The sequence below is a fragment of the Ranitomeya imitator genome, chromosome 4 (genome assembly GCF_032444005.1).
Source record: "Ranitomeya imitator isolate aRanImi1 chromosome 4, aRanImi1.pri, whole genome shotgun sequence".
Classification (NCBI taxonomy): Eukaryota; Metazoa; Chordata; class Amphibia; order Anura; family Dendrobatidae; genus Ranitomeya; species Ranitomeya imitator.
In genome coordinates this window covers 259,613,639-259,629,521 of record NC_091285.1, presented here as the reverse complement: position 1 = coordinate 259,629,521, position 15,883 = coordinate 259,613,639, and the positions used below count along the sequence as shown (strand labels likewise).

General features: G+C 46.1%; 1 protein-coding gene across 1 annotated transcript in view; it reads left to right on the top strand.

The window, feature by feature from the left end:
* The first annotated feature begins 392 nt into the window (after positions 1 to 392).
* Positions 393 to 15,883, top strand: part of ZDHHC17 (zinc finger DHHC-type palmitoyltransferase 17) — a 71,838-nt gene continuing 56,347 nt past the window's right edge. Inside the window, exon 1 of the mRNA XM_069764549.1 lies at positions 393 to 590. Coding sequence (XP_069620650.1) covers positions 528 to 590 — 63 coding nt within the window. The 5' untranslated portion in view covers positions 393 to 527. The remainder of the gene's footprint in view (positions 591 to 15,883) is intronic.

The window sequence follows — 15,883 nt, the reverse complement described above, 5'->3', positions numbered from 1 at the left end:
GGGGCCCCTGTGGTCAGTCCGGGTACAGCAGGGATAGGGGCCCCTGCGGTCAGTCCGGGTACAGCAGTTAGGAGCCCCTGCGGTCAGTCCGGGTACAGCAGGGATAGGGGCCCCTGTGGTCAGTCCGGGTACAGCAGGGATAGGGGCCCCTGTGGTCAGTCCGGGTACAGCAGGGATAGGGGCCCCTGTGGTCAGTCCGGGTACAGCAGGGATAGGGGCCCCTGTGGTCAGTCCGGGTACAGCAGGCTAGGAGCCCCTGTGGTCAGTCCGGGTACAGCAGGGATAGGGGCCCCTGTGGTCAGTCCCGGTACAGCAGGGTTAGGGGCCCCTGTGGTCAGTCCCGGTACAGCAGGGTTAGGGCCCCCTGTGGTCAGTCCGGGTACAGCAGGCTAGGAGCCGGGGACAGCCTTCCTTCACGGCAGCAGTGCGTGTGGTGCTGAACTCCGTCCTTTGTATTGTGTCAGGACAACAGCCTCTCCCTCCCGGCTGCTCATTACCCAGCATGCAGCGGGGGATTTAACACCAAGATGGCGGACACTATGGAGGAATATGAGAAAGACGCTGGCTGCGTCCCGATCCTGCACCCAGAGGTGAGTGCGCCCTGTGACTACGGTGTGGGCGGCCGGTGCTGGGTGTACGGGGCGAGCTGTGGGTGCTGGCACGGGGGACAGGCTGGGGAGGGGGCCGCTGTACCGAGGATGCTCGGGAGAAGATCGCGGCCTGTGCTCCTTAGGACCCGGTGGCGGCTGGCCGGGGTGTGCTGGCTGGGTACCCGGTCTGGCACAGGCTTCTCGCCATGGCCAGCGGCTGCTTGGAAGAGAGGCCCACACAAGAGCCGCAGGTGGCCGGCAGGGCTTGTGGGACAATGTGCGCCACCCTGCCCCATCCCCAGGGAATGCCTCCTCGGCATTGTCACCTCCGGGAGTAGGGAGCCATTTATAAATACCCAGCGCAGCCAATCAGAGGCCAGCTCTTATCAGTCACATAGAAAATGAAAGCTGCTGTCTGATTGGTAGCTAGGGCAGCCACACATGTACAGCGCAGATTCATGGGACCGTGTTGGGTTCACGTAGTCACTTTTGATCGGGTTTCATTTTTAAAGGGTTTTTCCATTACTTTTCTATTGACGGCCTTCCAGCTCCATTCACTGTTTACGTCCTGATGTTTGGGGGTGCTGGGTGTCAGACCCTGCCCAGTCTCAGGTCGATCACCTGTCAGCATCCAAGTAGTGGACAACCCCTTTAAGAGCCAGGCGGTAGTGTGCTCTTTAGCACCATATCCGTGTGCCTTTTATTAATGAGATGCCAGCTGCGATCTGCATATTGGCCTTGGTGGTACCCCTGGCCTGCGGGTGGGCAGAGCGCCGTGCTGCCCCTGGGATGTATGAGACGAGGGGTGTGGGAAGCCTTGTTACTGCTGTCGGCGGGGGTAGCTCCTGGTACGGGCGTGAGGGGCGGCCATCACTGGCTCATCTGGAGCCATCGTATTGTGTATGACATAATGGCTTAAAGGGAGTGTCATTGATAAAAAAAAAAAAATCCTAAATGCAGGGTATATGCTAAAAAGCCATCACTGCGGTGGTCCCGCTGTTCTGTCTCTTGTCCGGCCGTGGTTTCAGATGTGCACAGAAATAGGAGAGTATTCACTTCTATGTGCTACCATTCAGCCTAGCACCACATTGAGGAGGAAAGGGGCTCAGACCCTCGCCCTTGTGATCAGTGGTGCTTCCATTCACCAGACGCTCATCACATGTCCTCCACAGATAGATCTTCTGGACTCCTGGGGCCGATAATGGTGGGAAGAAGCCATTTCAATAAGTGCCAGCACAGAGGGGCATCTGATACCGCACTCCCATTGGTCGGCTGTGGCTCTGATCTCGCCATCTTCCGCCTTGCATGCTCCCATGAGTTGTCCTGGGCCGTCTACAGTACGCTGTGTTCTTCCAGTCATCCCTGCAGCATTCTCGGCTTCCTCAATGACGGACTGGGACGCTATTTCTCTGCCACTCAATGGCCAAAAGGAACATTGATCTCCGAACATCCTAAAAGGGGGTTCACTCATCCTCTGCTGCTCCATCATGCCTTTCTCCCACTGCCCATTCTAACAGGTTGCATCGTGACCACTGTAGCCAATCACCAGGTTTGCCATGATGGGAAGTGCAATGTTGCTAAGCTCTGTGATTGCCTGCAGTGGTCACACATTCTGTAGTCATGACGTCCCTGCAGCATGTCACCAAAGACCTGGGGCTTGGTGCACAAGCATTGCTGGAGCAGTTTTGGGTGAGAAGAGCTCAGGTTGCTATATTTAACCCATGGCAAGCCTGTGTGCATAACATTAACTCGTGGAAAAGCCATTAATTTAGTTCTCAATAGTGGAAATGTTGGGCATGTAACATCTTTGGACTTACTATGGGGTCTGTCTTTTCCATGTGTAAAATAGTGCCGCATGTAGTCAAAGGGTGCACAGAAAAAACAATGTCACATCTGTTTTCACTGATCCATTGCAAAAATTTAATAGAACAATGATTTATGCCTTTGATTTATTTTTAATGCAATACATTGTGCCATCCAGATGTCACAAAACTGACCCAGATTATATGAGAACTTGAAAATGGACGTGCAGGACACAATATGAAAAATCATCCATTGTTTTCTGGGCAAAATCCAGAGAACATAGGAATATGGTGGTAGGAAGGATTAAAGGGACCTTTACCTGTGGCGATAATTGCCTGAATGATGGCGTCCGGTCATTGCCCACTGTTATCGTGTCTAGCGATAATTGCTCTCTTTCATCTAATCTCATATGCTGACATCAAGCCATCACTTGTCATTAGCACGGCCCCTGGTGCCTACAGGCATCTGCCAGTCACTTGAGATGGAAGCTGGATGAGACGGGGGTAGGGGGGACGAATGACGGCACAAGTGATCATTGGGACCCACACGAATACTGCCACACCTACAGTGGGGAAATAAGTATTTCATACACTGCTGATATTGCAAATTTTCCCACTTACAAAGAATGGAAAGATCTGTAATTTTTGTCATACGTACACTACACCTGGGGGAGAATCTAAAAATATAAATCACAAGATCACATTGTTTGACTTTTACATAATTAATTTGCATTTTATTGCATGAAATAAGAAGTTCTGTTTTTCTACTGTATGAAATAAACATTTGGTACAGAAACCTTTATTACCAAATACAGAGGTCAGATGTTTGGCTCACTCTTCATACAGATCTTCTCCAGATCTTTCAGGTTTTGGGGCTGTCGCCGGGCAACATTGAGTTTGAGCTCCGTCCAAAGATTTTCTATTGGGTTCAGGTCTGGAGACTGGCTAGGCCACTAAAGGACTTTGAAATGTTTCTTATGTAGCCAGTCCTTAGTTGCCCTGGCTGTGTGTTTTAGGTCATTGTCATTCTGGAAGACCTGGCCACGACCCATCTTTAGTGCTCATGCTGACAAAAAGAAGGTTGTTGACCAAAATCTCACGATACATGACCCCATCTATGCTCCATTCAATACGGTGCAGTCGTCCTGTCCACTATGCAAAAAAGCACCACCAATGTCTGATGTTTCCACCACCATGCTTCACGGTTATGATGGTGTTCTTGGGGTTTTAATCATCCTTCTTCTTCCTACAAACACAGCAAGTGGAGTTGATATCAACACATTCTATTTTGGTCTCATCTGACCACATGACCTTCTCCCATGCCTCCTCTGGATCATCCAGATAGTCATTGGTGAACTTCAAACGGGCTTGGTCATGTGGTGGTGTGAGCAGGGGCATCTTGTGTGCACTGCAGAATTTTATTTCATGACAGCATAGCGTATTGAGACTGTAGTCCCAGCTCTCTTCTCGTCATTGACTAAGTCCTCCCATGTAGTTCTGGTTTGATTCCTGACCTTTCGCAGAACCATCCTTAACCCACAAGGTGAGACCTTGCATGGAGCCCCAGACCGAGGATGCTTGGTTATCTTGTGTTTCTCCCATTTTCTAATAATTGTGCCAACAGTTGTTGCCTTCTCACCAAGCTGCTTGCCTGTGGTCCTGTAGCCCATCCCAGCCTTGTGCTGGTCTATAATTTTTGTCCCTGATGTCCTTAGACTGCTGTTTGGTTTTGGCCATGTTGGAGAGGTTAGCGTGTGACTATGTGCGGACAGGTGTCTTTTGTACAGGTAACAAGTTCAAACCGTTGCAATTAATACAGGTAATGAGTGCAGAGTAGGAGCGCTTCTTAAAGAAAAACTAACAGGTCAGTGAGAAACAGAAATCTTGCTGGTTGGTAGATGATCAAATACTTATTTCAAGCAATATAATGCAATTTAATTATTTAAAAATCATACACTGAGATTTTCTATTTTTTATTTTTAGATTCTGTCTCTTGGGGCCCGCTCTCATTTGGACGAATGCAATCTGATTAACCATCGCATTGTATTTGTACAAATTTAATCCTATGGTTCTGTTCTCAATTGTGTTCTTTTTTTACTGCTCGATTGGATCTTGATTGGACAGGAAAAAAATTGCAGCAAGTAATGATTGCATGCTGAATTTGGATCGCACGCACCCATATAAGTCTGTGTGCGATTCCTGCCGGCAGCAGAGGAGATGGAGAAATTCCCACCTTTGTCTCCTGTGCTGTGATTCTCTCGTGCGGGAAGATCGGAGCACTGACACTCGCTCACAGCAGAGCAGGAGCCGGGGGCATTAGCATCTGCTCCGCATGTGATTCACAAGTGGGACCCCGGTCTCACAGGTGTAGTGGACCTACAATAAAAATTACACACCTCTCTATTCTTTGTAGGTGTATCATCAGTGTATCAAATACTTCTATTCCCCACTGTAAATACAAGTAAACCAGTGCCAGTAGACGATCTTCTGCAACAAAGTACATTACATTGCTAGTGAACGGGGTTATAAAAAGCCTGAACAGATTCTAGTCCTGTCCGATGCTGAAATGGCGTACACTTTCACTGCAGATTTATGCATTGCTATACATTGCAGATTTTAATGAGGATTTAGTCCTGAGTAAGTTACTGGCTGTGTGATCTCACCTTTATGCCCGTGTGTCGGCCGTAGTGGGTAAACTGCCTATGAATTGCACACGACCTGATCAGCTAAACCACAATTCAATGTGCACAGAACAATTGTTAATATGATCGTCCTGTGCATTTAGAATGTCACTATTCTCGGCATCACATGTCCTGTTTACACTCGAGAATGTGCTGCAGAGAGCCATGATTTTTTTTTTATTTTTTTTTTTAGTCTGCTGCAGCCTTTCAGTACACTGTCAAAGTGGATGTCCCCTCTGATGGAGCAGAGAAGGTTGCTGCCGATCAGTGGCACTGAGTGGCTTCAGTGGTCATGCAACAACAATTTCACGACATTGCTGCAATTCCGCTCCGAGCAGTGAGACTGTGCTTTTTTAAATTTTATCTGGGGCAGTTTGGCAGTAGATGTCCTGTCGTGTACAACCCCCTTTAAATACAGCAGCTGGTCATACATTTGGGATTTCCGATAGCCATTTTCTCTAACCTTTTGTTCAGGAATGGCTTGTGAAAGTTGCTAGTGTCAGGACGGGGTGGTTCTGCTCCGTCATGGTCAGGTCAGGGTTAAAGGGACTCTGTCACCTGAATTTGGCGGGACTGGTTTTGGGTCACATGGGCGGAGTTTTCGGGTGTTTGATTCACCCTTTCCTTACCCGCTGGCTGCATGCTGGCTGCAATATTGGATTGAAGTTCATTCTCTGTCCTCCATAGTACACGCCTGCACAAGGCAAGATTGCTTTGCGCAGGCGTGTACTATGGAGGACAGAGAATGAACTTCAATCCAATATTGCAGCCAGCATGCAGCCAGCGGGTAAGGAAAGGGTGAATCAAACACCAGAAAACTCCGCCCATATGACCCAAAACCAGTCCCGCCAAATTCAGGTGACAGAGTCCCTTTAAGTTTATCCGCCTCGCTTTGGTTCTGGGGCGACTATGTAATGCTGGTAGTTCCTGGGTCCAGTGTCAGTGATACTTCTGTTTCCTCGGCTAGAGTTTGCTGACCCAGGTTACTCGTCTGTAATCGCTGCGTGTGTGTGAGTTTCGCTGTGTATGACCCGGTTTGTCCCTTGACTACTGTCTCTGTCTTCCTGCTCAGTACTGCTTTGTGCCTCCTGGTATTCTGACCCCTTGGCTCGTCCCTGTTTACTCGTCTGTCTTGCCCTTGGTTACCTTCTTCTTGTCTGGCTTCTGACCCTTGGCTTTGCTTTGACTTCGTTACTCGTTTGCCTTGGCTCGTCCCTGTTTACTCGTCTGTCTTGCCCTTGGTTACCTTCTTCTTGTCTGGCTTCTGACCCTTGGCTTTGCTTTGACTTCGTTATTCGTTTGCCTAGACTCGTCCCTGTTTACTCGTCTGTCTTGCCCTTGGTTACCTTCTTCTTGTCTGGCTTCTGACCCTTGGCTTTGCTTTGACTTCGTTATTCGTTTGCCCTGGCTCGTCCCTGTTTACTCGTCTGTCTTGCCCTTGGTTACCTTCTACTTGTCTGGCTTCTGACCCTCGGCTTTGCTTTGACTTCGTTATTCGTTTTGCGCATTTTTCTCCGCACCCCGGTCGGCTCTACGTCTGCCCCCTTTATTCACGTGCGCTCTACACACCTCGGTCTTCTCACTCCTTGGGTATCGGCTCACATTCCCGGCTAGCGCCCCTGGCCTAAACCCCGGTGACACTATCCCTGTGTCACTACAGCTAACTTGGATATCACAGAAATAATAATTTTTCTATAGGGTCAACAGATTCTGTAGCACTTTACAAATCAGAGGTGACATTACCGACACATTATGACTTTACAGAGTTAACTAAACAATTACTAAGAGGAGAGAGGGCGTTGCTCGCCTGAGCTTACAATCTAGAAGGAAAGTTAAAATTGGCAAATCGGTAAGTGATCTCTGCCTAGGACCGCTCTCGCACGTCTGAGCTGCGATGTCTGAGTCGGCCATGGGTCTCCTGACCTGAACACCTCAGCCCCATAGGCATATGTGGAAGAAGGCTGCTAAGTTTGGGGCAGAAGGGCGTCACATTCTGTGCTGGGACCATGCATGTCGGAGGGATTAAAGTGGCCTCATTCTGTAGCTTGCTTTGATGGGATGCAGATCTGTCATTTGGCATGGACAACGTCCGCCCTCGGCAACAACCAAAAACCATGTACAGGTCCTTCTCAAAAAATTAGCATATAGTGTTAAATTTCATTATTTACCATAATGTAATGATTACAATTAAACTTTCATATATTATAGATTCATTATCCACCAACTGAAATTTGTCAGGTCTTTTATTGTTTTAATACTGATGATTTTGGCATACAACTCCTGATAACCCAAAAAACCTGTCTCAATAAATTAGCATATCAAGAAAAGGTTCTCTAAACGACCTATTACCCTAATCTTCTGAATCAACTAATTAACTCTAAACACATGCAAAAGATACCTGAGGCTTTTATAAACTCGCTGCCTGGTTCATTACTCAAAACCCCCATCATGGGTAAGACTAGCGACCTGACAGATGTCAAGAAGGCCATCATTGACACCCTCAAGCAAGAGGGTAAGACCCAGAAAGAAATTTCTCAACAAATAGGCTGTTCCCAGAGTGCTGTATCAAGGCACCTCAATGGTAAGTCTGTTGGAAGGAAACAATGTGGCAGAAAACGCTGTACAACGAGAAGAGGAGACCGGACCCTGAGGAAGATTGTGGAGAAGGACCGATTCCAGACCTTGGGGAACCTGAGGAAGCAGTGGACTGAGTCTGGTGTGGAAACATCCAGAGCCACCGTGCACAGGCGTGTGCAGGAAATGGGCTACAGGTGCCGCATTCCCCAGGTAAAGCCACTTTTGAACCATAAACAGCGGCAGAGGCGCCTGACCTGGGCTACAGAGAAGCAGCACTGGACTGTTGCTAAGTGGTCCCAAGTACTTTTTTCTGATGAAAGCAAATTTTGCATGTCATTCGGAAATCAAGGTGCCAGAGTCTGGAGGAAGACTGGGGAGAAGGAAATGACAAAATGCCTGAAGTCCAGTGTCAAGTACCCACTGTCAGCTGCTGGTGTTGGTCCACTGTGTTTCATCAAGGGCAGGGTCAATGCAGCTAGCTATCAGGAGATTTTGGAGCACTTCATGCTTCCATCGGCTGAAATGCCTTATGGAGATGAAGATTTCATTTTTCAGCACGACCTGGCACCTGCTCACAGTGCCAAAACCACTGGTAAATGGTTTACTGACCATGGTATTACTGTGCTCAATTGGCCTGCCAACTCTCCTGACCTGAACCCCATAGAGAATCTGTGGGATATTGTGAAGAGAAAGTTGAGAGACGCAAGACCCAACACTCTGGATGAGCTTAAGGCCGCTATTGAAGCATCCTGGGCCTCCATAACATCTCAGCAGTGTCACAGGCTGATTGCCTCCATGCCACGCCGCATTGAAGCAGTCATTTCTGCCAAAGGATTCCCGACCAAGTATTGAGTGCATAACTGAACATTATTATTTGATGGTTTTTTGGTTTGTTATTAAAAAACACTTTTATTTGATTGGATGGGTGAAATATGCTAATTTATTGAGACAGGTTTTTTGGGTTATCAGGAGTTGTATGCCAAAATCATCAGTATTAAAACAATAAAAGACCTGACAAATTTCAGTTGGTGGATAATGAATCTATAATATATGAAAGTTTAATTGTAATCATTACATTATGGTAAATAATGAAATTTAACACTATATGCTAATTTTTTGAGAAGGACCTGTATAATGAAGTCAATGCAGTAACTTCATTATCTTGTGCGGCATTTACTTTTTTGTATTAAATGCCTCTTTCACATACATTGCCTGCTGACAACCATTGCCTTAGGCTACTTTCACACATCAGTTTTTTGCCGTCAGGCACAATCCAGCGAATTTTGGAAAAAGGGATCCGGCAAAATTTACCGCCTGATCCGTTTTTTTTTCTCATAGACTTGTATAAGCGCCAGATTGTGTTGGATGGCCTCACGTTTCAACCCTTTTTTGCTGGATAAAATTTGTTTTCCGGCGGCCGGAGAAAACGTACAGAGGAACTTTTTTGTGTCCGGAAAAAAAACGTCCAGAGATGGATCCGGCGAAAAAGGTATGAAACGTGAGGTGAAATGACCGAATTTGGCGACCGAATCCGCTTTTTTACACAAAGCATGCATTTTCTGCTCTGGGGAGAGGGGAGAAATGGAAAGTCCAAGCTCTATTCCCGGGTTAAAAACAAAAAAAACGGATCCGTTGCATCAGTTTTTCACAATTTGCGCCGGATCCGTTTTTTGTACAAAATTAGCCGGATTGTCCCTGACGGCAAAAAACTGATGTGTGAAAGTAGTCTTACCAATTCCCTGCCGCTCCGCCAACTGCAGCTCTCAATGCTGGCGCAGAATAGGACCGAGACAGAGAAGCCGTGGTCATAGGGTTAACTAGCATCATAGCCGTCATCTTTAGTGTGGTGGATGCTGCATCCAGTGCTTACCCTGCAGATCCATGGGCAGTAAGGGGTCTTATAGTAAAAATCAGCGGGGTTAAGATTTTCTACGTAAATATACACCAGGTTATGGGGTTCTAGAGATTTTGCCAGGAAGTGGCAACCCCTATGTGGTCCCCTGAAGTCAGTTGTTAGTTTAGCCAAAGCAACAACCTGTATAAGTTCTGTAGAAGACTGCAGATGTAGCTGCCTAAAATACCATATATTTAGGTAATATAAACTGTAGTGACCACACCATTCATAGGGTCATGTCTGGGTCTGCACAATGAACAGCATGGCCCTACAATACGGCTCTTAATGAGAAAAAAATTAATTGGTTGTCGCTGATATCCATCAAATCTAACTGACCCAGATTCATAGGGATATCTGAGGTTAATACGGTTAATTGTAAGCTTAGTACGTGCTTTATGTATTCTCTTCCCCAATTTAATCAGGTTTTGTGTGCCAACCTTTCATCTGTTTCCCTGGTTCATAAATTACAATTTTCCTCCATAGTTGCATAGGTAGAGAAAAGACATACATTCATGGCAAAAAGTATTGACACCCTTGCAATTCTGTCAGCTAATACTCATTTTCTTCCTGAAAATGATTGCAATCACAAATTCTTTGGTATTATTATCTTCATTTAATTTGTCTTAAATGAAAAAAACACAAAAGAGAATGAAGCAAAAAGCAAAACGTTGATCATTTCACACAAAACTCCAAAAATGGGCCAGACAAAAGTATTGGCACCCTCAGCCTAATACTTGGTTGCACAACATTTTGCCAAAATAACTGCAACCAACCGCTTCCGGTAACCATCAATGAGTTTCTTACAATGCTCTGCTGGAATTTTAGACCATTCTTCTTTGGCAAACTGCTCCAGGTCCCTGATATTTGAAGGGTGCCTTCTCCAAACTGTCATTTTTAGATCTCTCCACAGGTGTTCTATGGGATTCAGGTCTGGATTCTTTGCTGGCCACCTTAGAAGTCTCCAGTGCTTTCTCTCAAACCATTTTCTAGTGCTTTTTGAAGTGTGTTTTGGGTCATTGTCCTGCTGGAAGACCCATGACCTCTGAGGGAGACCCATCTTTCCCACACTGGGCCCTACATTATGCTGCAAAATTTGTTGGTAGTCTTCAGACTTCCTAATGCCATGCACACGGTCAAGCAGTCCAGTGCCAGAGGCAGCAAAGCAACCCCAAAACATCAGGGAACCTCCGCCATGTTTGACTGTAGGGACCGTGTTCTTTTCTTTGAATGCCTCTTTTTTTCTCCTGTAAACTCTATGTTGATGCCTTTGTCCAAAAAGCTCTACTTTTGTCTCATCTGACCAGAGAACATTCTTCCAAAACCTTTTAGGCATTTTCAGGTAAGTTTTGGCAAACTCCAACCTGGCTTTTTTATGTCTCGGGGTAAGAAGTGGGGTCTTCCTGGGTCTCCTACCATACAGTCCCTTTTCATTCAGAAGCCGACAGATTGTACGGGTTGACACTGTTGTACCCTCGGACTGCAGGGCAGCTTGAACTTGTTTGGATGTTAGTCGAGGTTCTTTATCCAACATCCGCACAATCTTGCGTTGAAATCTCTTGTCAATGTTTCTTTTCCGTCCACATCTAGGGAGGTTAGCCACAGTGCCAGGGGCTTTAAACCTCTTGATGACACTGCGCACGGTAGACACAGGAACATTCAGGTCTTTGGAGATGGACTTATAGCCTTGAGATTGCTCATGCTTCCTCACAATTTGGTTTCTCAAGTCCTCAGACAGTTCTTTGGTCTTCTTTCTTTTCTTCATGCTCAATGTGGTACACACAAGGACACAGGACAGAGGTTGAGTCAACTTTAATCCATGTCAACTGGCTGCAAGTGTGATTTAGTTATTGCCAACACCTGTTAGGTGCCACAGGTAAGTTAACCCCTTAGTGACAGAGCCAATTTGGTACTTAATGACCAGGCCAATTTTTGCAATTCTGACCACTGTCACTTTATGAGGTTATAACTCTGGAACGCTTCAACGGATCCCGCTGATTCTGAGATTGTTTTTTCGTGACATATTGTACTTCATGTTAGTGGTAACATTTCTTCGATATTACTTGCGATTATTTATGAAAAAAACGGAAATATGGCGAAAATTTTTAAAATTTTGCAATTTTCAAACTTTGTATTTTGATGCCCTTAAATCAGAGAGATATGTCACGAAAAATAGTTAATAAATAACATTTCCCACATGTCTACTTTACATCAGCACAATTTTGGAAACAAAATATTTTTTTGTTAGTGAGTTATAAGGGTTAAAAGTTGACCAGCAATTTCTCATTTTTGCAACACCATTTTTTTTTTAGGGACCACATCACATTTGAAGTCATTTTGAGGGGTCTATATGATAGAAAATAATGAAGTGTGACACCATTCTAAAAACTACACCCCTCAAGGTTCTCAAAACCACATTCAAGAAGTTTATTAACCCTTTACGTGCTTCACAGGAACTGAAACAATGTGGAAGGAAAAAATGAACATTTAACTTTTTTTTGCAAACATCTTAATTCAGAACCATTTTTTTTATTTTCACAAGTGTAAAAACAGAAATGTAACCATAAATTTTGTTATGCAATTTCTCCTGAGTACGCTGATACCCAATATGTGGGGGTAAACAACTGTTAGGGCGCACCGCAGAGCTTGGAAGAGAAGGAGTGCCGTTTTACTTTTTCAATGTAGAATTGGCTGGAATTGAGATTGGACGCTATGTCGCGTTTGGAGAGCCCCTGATGTGCCTAAACAGTGGAAACCCCCCACAAGTGACACCATTTTGGAAACTAGACCCCTTAAGGAACTTATCTAGATGTGTGGCGAGCACTTTGAACCCCCATGTGCTTCACAGAAGTTTATAACGTAGAGCCGTGAAAAAAAAAAATTGCATTTTTTCTACAAAAATGATCTTTTTGCCCACAAATTTTTATTTTCACAAGGGTAACAGGAGAAATTAGACCACTAAAGTTGTTGTGCAATTTCTCCTGAGTACGTCGATACCCAATATGTGGGGGTAAACCACTGTTTGGGCGCACCGCAGAGCTTGGAAGAGAAAGAGTGCCGTTTTACTTTTTCAATGTAGAATTGGCTGGAATTGAGATCGGACGCCATGTCGTGTTTGGAGAGCCCCTGATGTGCCTAAACAGTAGAAATCCCCCACAAGTGACCCCATTTTGGAAACTAGACCCCCCATGGAACTTATCTAGATGTGTGGTGAGAACCTTGAATGCCCAAGTGCTTCACAGAAGTTTATAATGCAGAGCCGTGAAAATACAAAATATTTTTTTTTTCCACAAAAAAGATTTTTTAGCCACCAAATTTTTATTTTCACAAGGGTAACAGGAGAAATTGGACTGCAATAGTTGTTGTCCAATTTATCCCGAGTACGCTGATGCGCCATATGTGGGGGTAAACCACTGTTTGGGCGCACGGCAGAGCTCGGAAGGGAGGGAGCACCATTTGACTTTTTGAGCGCAAAATTGGCTGTCGTGTTTGGAGACCCCCTGATGTACCTAAACAGTGGAAACCCCCCCAATTCTAGCTCCAACCCTAACCCCAACACACCCCTAACCCTAATCCCAACCTTATCCATAATCCTAATCACTAACCCTAACGATAATCACAACCCTTACCCCAAAACAACCCTAATGTCAACCCTAACCATAACCCTAATCAAAACCCTAAATCCAACACACCCCTAATCCTAATCTCAACCCTAACCTCAAACCTAACCCTAATCCCAATACACCCCTAATCACAACCCTAACCTTAACCCTAATCCCAAACCTAACCCTAATCCCAAGCGTAACCCTAATACCAACCCTAATCCAAACCCTAACCCTAATCCCAGCTCTAACCCTAACTTTAGCCCCAACCCTAACCCTAGCCCTAAGGCTACTTTCACACTTGCGTCGTTTGGCATTCCGTCGCAATCCGTCGTTTTGGACAAGAAACGGATCCTGCAAATGTGCCCGCAGGATGCGTTTTTTGCCCATAGACTTGTATTGCCGACGGATCGTGACGGATGGCCACACGTCGCGTCCGTCGTGCACTGGATCAGTTGTGTTTTGGCGGAGCGTCGGCACAAAAAAACGTTCAATGAAACGTTTTTTTGTACGTCGCATCCGCCATTTCTGACCGCGCATGCGTGGCCGTAACTCCGCCCCCTCCTCCCCAGGACATAGATTGGGCAGCGGATGCGTTGAAAAACTACAGCTGCTGCCCACGTTGTGCACAATTTTCACAACGTGCGTCGGTATGTCGGGCCGACGCATTGCGACGGCCCCGTACCGACGTAAGTGTGAAAGAAGCCTAACCCTAAGTTTAGCCCCAACCCTAACCCTAAATTTAGCCCCAACCCTAGCCCTACCCCTAACCCTACCCCTAACCCTACCCCTAATTTTAGCCCCAACTGCTGTTCTCCTGACGGCCGGCAGATGGAGACAGATGGCGGGCGCACTGGGCATGCGTCCGCCATGTTCTTCTGCCGGCGGCCAGGAGGAGGAGCAAGAGGATCCAGGGACCTAGGTGAGTATGCTAGGGTCCCCGAATCCCCCTATTTCTCTGTCCTCTGATGTGCGATCACATCAGAGGACAGAGAATTACACTTTACTTTTTTTTTTTTTTTTGCGGTCGCCGGTAAACAGTTAATTACCGGCGATGGCAAAACAGGGGTCGGTAATACCGACCCCGACCATGCTCTTTGGGGTCTCGGCTACCCCCGGCAGCCGAGACCCCAAAGATTCTCCCGGTGCCGGCCGGCGGGCGCACTGCGCATGCGCCCGCCATTTTGAAGATGGCGGCGCCCACCAGGAGACACGAGGAGCATCGGGGGAGCTAGGTGAGTATTGGGGGGCCACCTGGGACCCCTATTCTCTGTCCTCCGATGTGCGATCACATCGGAGGACAAAGAAATTAAAAAGAGATCGCTTTTTTTTTTTTTTTTTTTTTTTTTTGCGATCGCCGGTAAACGGTTAATTACCGGCGATCGCAAATGCGGGGTGGGTTAAAAAAACCCCCGAATCATGTTCTCTGGGGTCTCGGCTACCCTCGGCAGCCGAGACCCCGGAGAAAATCGGCCTCTGGGGGGCGCTATGGACTTTTTCCACAGCGCCGTTAATTAACGGCGCTGTGGTTTAAGTACCCTTAGCGGCCGCCGTTAAAAGGCGTATCGGCGGTCGCTAAGGGGTTAAGGTACCTTCACACTGAGCTCCTGCATCGTTCTGGAGTTGCTGTGTTTGACGTCTCTACAGCGACCTAAACAGCGACGCTCCAGCGATCTAGTTTAGGTCGGATCGTTGTGTATATCGCTGGAGCGTCGCTAAATGTGACGGTACCTTTGCAGGTGCTGTTAATTACACAAATTAGAGAAGCATTACATGATTTTTCCAACAGTGCCAATACTTTTGTCCACCTCCTTTTTTATGTTTGGTGTGGAATTATATCCAATTTGGCTTTAGGACAATTCTTTTTGTGTTTTTTCATTTAAGACAAATTAAATGAAGATAATAATACCAAAGAATTTGAGTTTGCAATCATTTTCAGGAAGAAAATGAGTATTATCTGGCAGAATTGCAGGGGTGTCAATACTTTTGGCCATGACTGTAGGTCCATCAAGTTCAACTTTTCTTAAAGGGGGAGGGGGTATAAGGGACTTTATACAATTAATAAAAATGTACCTAAGCACGAACAGGATGGTACAGTAATTGCAACTTTTCTGCCTGTTGTGCTGGGCGCTGTTCGTCCCTAGCACATAGCTAGTCTCTGCTGACGTGATGGGGCAGGACTTTTGATGTCATTGTGACTGACAGCTGTTTCCCCCGTTAGGCAGCGGAGATCCGGCTGTCAATCAAAATGACGATGGAAGTCCTGCTCCATTGACAGAGAGGACTGGAAAATAAGCCACCCTTCTGGAAGAATCTGGAACTCCAGTCAGGGACTGGAATAAGATTTCTGATGTAAAAAATGCCATAGTTTTTCATGAATAAGACGAACTGCAGCGTCTCGCCCCTCCCTGCCTTGTGCCGTTCCTTATAAGCTTCTCTCATTTTGGCAGAGCTAGGAGAAACTGCCTTGAAAACTCCAATAGTAACATTTTGTCTAAATTGCCTTGATGAATGGGGGCAGCATGTTTCATATCTGAGGGTGTATTTGGATTGCATTAAGCAGTTGCTTTCGACATCTAGAACATCAGTCTTAGGAATATTTCACTTTATCATAGGAGTTTCCTCTTCTGCATACCAAAGCTTTACGGTAATCTCTTATACCAGACCTTTGATTCATAGTAAGGGAGTGTCATATTTTTATCCGATTCATAAAACTCCAACTCAATTATACAGAAGGGAA